Source organism: Nerophis ophidion, linkage group LG15 (assembly GCF_033978795.1).
Source record: "Nerophis ophidion isolate RoL-2023_Sa linkage group LG15, RoL_Noph_v1.0, whole genome shotgun sequence".
Classification (NCBI taxonomy): domain Eukaryota; kingdom Metazoa; phylum Chordata; class Actinopteri; order Syngnathiformes; family Syngnathidae; genus Nerophis; species Nerophis ophidion.
Genome location: NC_084625.1, coordinates 37,538,918 through 37,546,054, shown reverse-complemented (window position 1 = coordinate 37,546,054; position 7,137 = coordinate 37,538,918). Strand labels below are relative to the sequence as shown.

Genomic DNA, 7,137 nt, shown 5'->3' with positions numbered 1-7,137 from the left:
TGTAACCAGGTTGAAATTATATTTCTATTGGCACTGATGAAATGTCACCAAATCATCAATGTTTAATATATGGTTAAGATGTTTTATTTTCAATATTCATACCTGTATGTTGTATTCAGACAAAAGTGTCGATACCTGTACTGTCACTTAAAGAAGTCGCAGGTCCTTCCTGTGCTTCCTCAGTTCATGCCAGACTCGCTGAGAGGAGATAATGTAATATTTTGCTTGTCACTTTTTAACATTTATTTCAGTTTTTGGACGACATAAACCTTGTTTACATGGTTTATGTTGTGGAGGAGACTGCATGATACGAGCCTTATGGACTTTTGTTTTTGTGTACAGCTATGGGCATTACCATAATTTTCGGATCATAGGACGCACAGGATTATAAGGCGCACTGTTGATGAGCGGGTCTATTCAGATTTATTTTCATACACAACATTATAAGCACATTAAAGGGGTCATATTATGATTTTTTGTCCTACATTTAAAACACGATCTTGTGGTCTACACTACAGAGCAGCATCTTCTCATCCGTGGCTCACTAGTGCAACAACAACGCCGGAAAAGTGTACCGAGAAAAAATGTCCGACCGGAACGCTCCAACTCACTACACTGGTAGTTTTTAGTGCTCCCATAGTAAGTCTACTGATATATATAACTTAGAACTGTACGCTACTTTATATTAGAAATGGCAACGGCGGAGGATGAATGCCCCAGAACAAGAGGATAGAGAAAAAGAAGGACCTTATCGACTACGTTGTCGGCATGGACTACAATGACAGACTTGCGCAAGTTTTCAAAAATCATACAGATCCCAAATACAGAAGGTAAGGAAAGTTGGTTTTGCACAATATTGCGAAACGAAATGCCAGATAATGTCTGTTAATAGGTGCCATTTTGCGGTCCTTATACACACACAATAAAAAAAAAACGTATGTTGAAGCGCAGTATGTCTGACTACGAAGCCGTAACGCGCCGACAATCCATCAAGCGGTGCGGCTTCATAGCTTACCAAAGTTGTTCGAAAGCATTTTGACAGATTTTTGAGCGCTGTAAGTTAGGTTTTATATTCTCAATGAAATATCAACATTTTTGTGTTGCTTGCTGGCGTCATCTTGTAGTCTACACGTATCTCTTATGTGTGACTGCTGTCTACTGGTCACACATATCACTACACCATTTACCAAATAAAATAGTTTTGAGGTCAGTAAGCACAACTAGAATTACTCCGTACATTAGGCGCACCGTATTAAAATGCACACTGTCGATTAAAAAATTTTTTTTAAAGGATTTTAAGAGCGCCTTATAGTCCAAAACATGCGGTATGTTCACTATAATTGATCTGACATGTATTTAAAAGTATTTTTGTTCTTAATAAGAGCTTTACTAGTCATTTATGTCAATTCGCGCCAGACTTGCTGAGAGGAGGAGCTTGAAACCTCTGTGCTGTGTGGAGGAGACTGCATGTTACAGAGCCTTATTGTCTTTTGTTTACGTGTACAGATACATCTATAATGCTGTTGTCATTAAAAGAGCAACCAGTAGCTGGTTGCAGTTTGAGTCCTTTCCTCACAAAGTAAAATAAAGAAGACAACCCAGAACATACACGCAGGTTAAAGGATGCACATCTAACAAGACATTAAACTGATAAAGACAATGCATGGCGGTAACACTTGGATAGTCACTTGACAAGCACTCCTGGATGTTTCCTGTACGTCGCTTATGAACGTCAAAAAGTTGTTCAAAGTTAATTTTAGTAAATTTTAAGTGTTGGTGATGTATTTTAAAAAAAATGTATCTCATTATTTTTTTCTCTCTTAGACATCAAGTCAGCTAGTAAAATTGTCGATATGAAATACTTTCAGTCAGTCCTTGAATGTTTGCTGATGAGCATGTGTTACCTGCGACATTTGGGCGGATGTGTTTGCTCTGGCACCCAACATAGCCATGGCTAACGCTGAAGAAATGCTAAATGGCGAGAAGAAGACATTTGCAGACTTGCCCTCCTCACTCAGCTTTTGAAACAAAGCCAAAGAGAAAACCCCGTTGGCTTCGGTTGGAGAGAGTCCTGAGGCCATAATGATGTCTATCTGAAAGAAAATAAACTTCATTCAACACACGTTTATTAATCATTATTATTAACAAGTATTGTCAGTACTGAAAACAATACCAACACGTGTACCTGCAATTGTTCAATTGTAACAAATAGGAATCTATATTCCCCTTCATCCATTTGGCGCCCACTACAGAAAGGGCCATCACCAATGTGACTCATTTCTAAGTGTTGAGATTCTGTTGAAGCATTACTTTAAATTGGACTCTAATTCTAACAAAAAAGCTTTTGGAAATGTGCTAGCTTATTTGACATACAACTATTTTGGGGAATATTAAGTTGTGGTCACATAACCATTTCAAAATCTTTGCTGGCTTTGTTTTTCTTATATAAATCTATTCAATAGATATAGTAGGAACAGTTGGATTGTAAAATTACAAACACTATTAATCATTACACTTGATTTAAAATTATCTATAATGGCAAAAAAAAAACACTTTTGGAAATGAACTAGGTTGACTTGACGCAACCATATCCTGCGATAGCGATAATGACATGACTGTGACATGAAAACCATCAACTTATAGTGTTCTATATACAGTCCCTCAACGATTTTGCTATCATGCCAAATCACTGAAATTCAACCAATCCCTGCAAACTATGCGCATGTACTGAAAAATTTGGTTGATCTTTAAAGGCCTACTGAAACCCACTACTACCCACCACGCAGTCTGATAGTTTATTCATCAATGATGAAATATTAACATTGCAACACATGCCAATACGGCCTTTTTAGTTTACTGAAATTACAATTTTAAATTTCCTGGGAGTTTCGTCTTGGAAACGTTGTGTAATGATGACGTGTACGCAAGACGTCACGGGGTTTTAGGAAGTATGAGCACTGCGCACACACACAGCTAAAAGTCGTCTGCTTTAACGGCATAACACAGTATTTTGGACATCTGTGTTGCTGAATCTAATTATACAGTTTTTTGGAGATCTGTGTTGCTGAATCTTTTGCAATTTGTTCAATTAATATTGGAGAAGTCACAGTAGAAATATGGAGTTGGGAAGTTTTAGCCTTTATCCACACAAACACACGGTGATTCTTTGTTTAAAATTCCTGGAGGTGAAACTTTCCTATGGATCAGAGCGCGGTCAAGCGAACATGGATCCTACGTAATGTCAACCAGCAGGTTTCGGTGAGAAAATTGTGGTTAAAAAGTCAGTTGTTACCGGAGAAAAGCTGAGCTTGTGCCGTCCATAGCTGCCGTACATAGCTGTCCAACACACCCTTGGAGACACCCTTCCGACTATCAGGTAATATTAAACTCACTAAAACACTAGCAACACAATAGAAATATAAGGGATTTCCCAGAATGATCCTACTAAATGTGTTTAAAAACATCGGAATTCGTCCCAATGCAATCGCGTTTTTTTTTTTTTTCTAGTCCGTCGCTATCAATATTCTCAAACACAAATCTTTCATCCTCACTGAAATTAATGGGGAAATTGTCGTTTTCTCGTTCCGAATAGCACTTTTTGTTGGAGGCTCCCATTAAAAACAATGTGAATATGTGAGGAGCCATCAAACATGTGACGTCATCGTCTGCGACTTCCGGCAGAGGCAGGGCATTTCTCTTTGCACCGAAATTTGCGAACTTTATCGTGGATGTTCTCTACAAAATCTTTTCAGCAAAAATATGGCAATATCGCGAAATGATCAAGTATGACACATAGAATGGACCTGCTATCCCCGTTTAAATAAGAAAATCTAATTTCAGTAGGCCTTTAACAAAGCGCACGTCAACAGTCTATTTAGAACCAATGTGTGTTTCTTATCTACTGACGTTTAACAATATATCAACTTTTTATTGATCAAACAACACTAATGTCATCCTCCTGGATGTATTGAAATACTAATGCATGTTATATTTGACAATATCTGTAAAAATTAGGAAATTACTTCATCACTCATCACTTTTTTATCAAGGATTCTATTGTTAAAACAATTTACAAGCTATTAAATCTGCATAATTAATTTGTGCATTTACAATAGAATCAGATAAAAATCACATTTTACTTGCGGTATAAGCAGTGAGCTGGAAAAATTCAGATATCGAAAAAAATCAGATTCGGGCCACTTTGGCCTCCAGTGCAAACATAGTCATAGACAACAATCCAGGAGAGAAAGACAACATTAATGTAAGTTCACAGTGCGTTTAGTTTAATGTGAACAATTTTATTGGTCTGATGTGGCAAGGCTATTTATTGGCGGGATTTGAAGCTTGTGAACCTGGACAATCCAAAAACTAGGTGCATCTTTATATAAAACGCACGTTACAAAGTCTGGGTAAAAAGTAACACTTATAGACTGGAAATTACGGTATGTCTAAATTCTGTAAAAGCAGAAGAAATTACTTCATAGAATTCTTTCAGGAATTACCAAAAGTGGGTCAAGAAATGAGAGACGTGCAAAGTCTACAGGAAGTCTACAAATCGCTCATCTTCTGAAGTTATAGAGGAGCCAATAACCAGGAGGTTATTGAAGTTTTGTGTAATAATTACAGATATATCTATTAAATGAGTCACATTGAAAAGTTCTCTGAACAAATACTAAAAAGAAGACTAAGAGCTCAGGTAAAGAGCAAGTGTGGCTTCAGACCAGGTACACATTGGACCAGTTTGCATTCCTGATCCTTGAGAAGAACATGAATTTGACCAAAATATTTGTTTTCTTAACTTCGACAAAACACAAAGAACTGAGAATGAAATTGTGGAAAATGAATGAAGAAACTGGATTAATAAAGCATTGCTCTATGCTATCAAGGGCACTTAGTGTCCAAGTGTTGCTTTGGTTGGTCTAAGGCAGGGGTAGGGAACGTACGGCTCTAGAGCCTGATGTGGCTCTTTTGATGACTGCATCTGGCTATCAGATAAATATTAGCTGACATTGTTTAACACGATAAGTAATGAATAATTCCACTGGTAATCGCAGTGTTAAAAACAACATTCAAAATATAAAACATTCTCATACATTTTAATCCGTCCATCCGTTTCCTACCGCACCTGTTCAAGAAGTCGTATAAATGGTAAGAAGTGTTATTAAAAAGAATACTAGACTTATACTCAAAACATGTTGGTCTTACTTAAAAATGCACGCAGTTAGTTGTATTCAGTGTTAAAAAAATATTATATGGCTCTCACGGAAATACATTTTAAAACTTTCATGGCTCTCTCAGCCAAAAAGGTTACCAAACCCTGGTCTAAGTCTTAGACCAACCAAAGCAGCACTGTCTTGGTCAAGGTAGTTCACCAACAAAACAGGTGTTTGACCAGGTAAGTGTCCTTTAACCCTTCTGCTCATCCTTTTCCTGAAACCCAGTCATAATCAAAGTAGAGCAGACTGTTAAGTATAAAGCAGAGTGGTTTTGGATATATACAAGCAATATAAAGCAGTTGTAAGACAGTCTAACAAAAATCCTCATCTTCTAGGACCAACAGGACAGATAATCTAATATAGTTACAGTAATAATGACAAAATAAATGAAGTGAAAGTTGGTCAGCAGCCAGAAGATGACATCACAATCAAACAAAGATCTTCACTTACTTGGCAGTAGGGATGAATAATGAATTTAGTACTTTTTTTATGTAAATTTTGACTGCTGAATTTGTTAGGTCAATTGAAGTTTCTTACTTGTCCGTAAGTATAAATGTGAGTGTGAATAATTGTGTGTCTGTATGTGCTCTGTGATTACCTGGCGACCTGTCTAGGATGTACCACGCCTCTAGTACCAAGTCAGCTAGAATACTCTCCAGGTTACCCGTGACTTAACGAGGATAATTGTTATAGAAAATGGGTGGGTGGATGAATTTAAATTCAACTCAATGCCAAAGACTACTACTGTTTGACTACAGCAACACACCGAGGACAAAGCATACTTGCAAATTATACTTAGAAGTATAACGCAACTAAACATAACAACTGGACAACACAGTTATTATTGTCAGCTCACTGCTAAATGTAACATAAACATAGTGTTAACAGTTCACTTTTATTAACATATGGACACACTCAAAAATACCGAAAATTGCTACCGTTGATTACCGGTATGGATTCCAAGTAACTCATTGCAATGCTACCGAGGATGGCATGCAGACACAAGAGACATTAAGAGAATCTACGACTGCAAACACAAAAATAAACTTCAGCAGACCAAGAAAACTTAGTGAAAAAAAAAAATCAAAGAAATAACTATTAAGCAAGAAGACAAGAACTTTGACAAAAAGAAGGCAATGAAAGAACTGATGAGGACTGACAGGCCAACAAGTCTGCTGAAGAAGTGGAAAGAAAACACAAGTTGGACTTACAGGATGAAGATGTGAAGAAGTGATGAGTGGACGTCTGAATGAAAAGAAAAATGTGCCGTGACTAATTTAATAATGCTGCATTTTGCATGCTGACACACCTTTGAGCTTACCTGCAGCGTGAGAAAACACTGATCAATCCTGTTGGTGCAATCACACGCACACACACAGACACACGCAGACACACACACACATTCCTACAATTGTGCAAGTGGGTGTGGTCCGTATTATTTAATTTTTTTGTACATTTTTTATTCTTCATGTAAAAGGTCAAAAACAGCCTTTATAAATACAGTTAGACATTATTTTCATGTTTTCAATCATTCTTTTGTAATATTCAGCGTCTTGAAATTCATACAAGTGTAAAAACCTATATTTATGTTTAATATTTTCCTGTTTTTGGTACTGTTTCTGTTCCAGCGCTCTTTTTTCATTGTTTCCTCTTTCCGTTTTGCTCCCATTTTTTGCCACTTCACTTCTAGCCTGAGCGATGCCTCTCCCTCCCTGTCCCTGCTTGCCAATCAGGAGTCAGGACTTGCCCATCCCTGGTTGCCAATCATGGCACTTCTCATGTGTTCCTGTGGAAATAAAAAGGATCATCATTGTCTTTTAAGGGAATTTAATCCACTGCAGCTGGACTGTTCAGTATTTCATAGAAGACGTTCTGCCTCTCATCCAAGTAGGCTTCATCAGTTCATGCTCATAGACTTAGA

The 7,137-nt window shown here is 37.3% G+C and overlaps 1 protein-coding gene across 3 annotated transcripts in view; it reads right to left on the bottom strand.

The window, feature by feature from the left end:
- LOC133569632 (leukocyte elastase inhibitor-like) overlaps nucleotides 1-6,618 on the bottom strand; it is a 51,692-nt gene extending 45,074 nt beyond the window's left edge. Inside the window, exons 1-3 of one of the 3 annotated variants that reach the window (XM_061922109.1) lie at nucleotides 6,538-6,618; nucleotides 6,428-6,461; nucleotides 1,905-2,093 (exon numbers count right to left, since the gene is read on the bottom strand). In XM_061922109.1, coding sequence (XP_061778093.1) covers nucleotides 1,905-2,081 — 177 coding nt within the window. In that variant the 5' untranslated portion in view covers nucleotides 2,082-2,093; nucleotides 6,428-6,461; nucleotides 6,538-6,618. The other 2 variants (XM_061922111.1, XM_061922110.1) reach the window with 2 other exon arrangements.
- Between the last annotated feature and the right edge of the window lie 519 nt (nucleotides 6,619-7,137).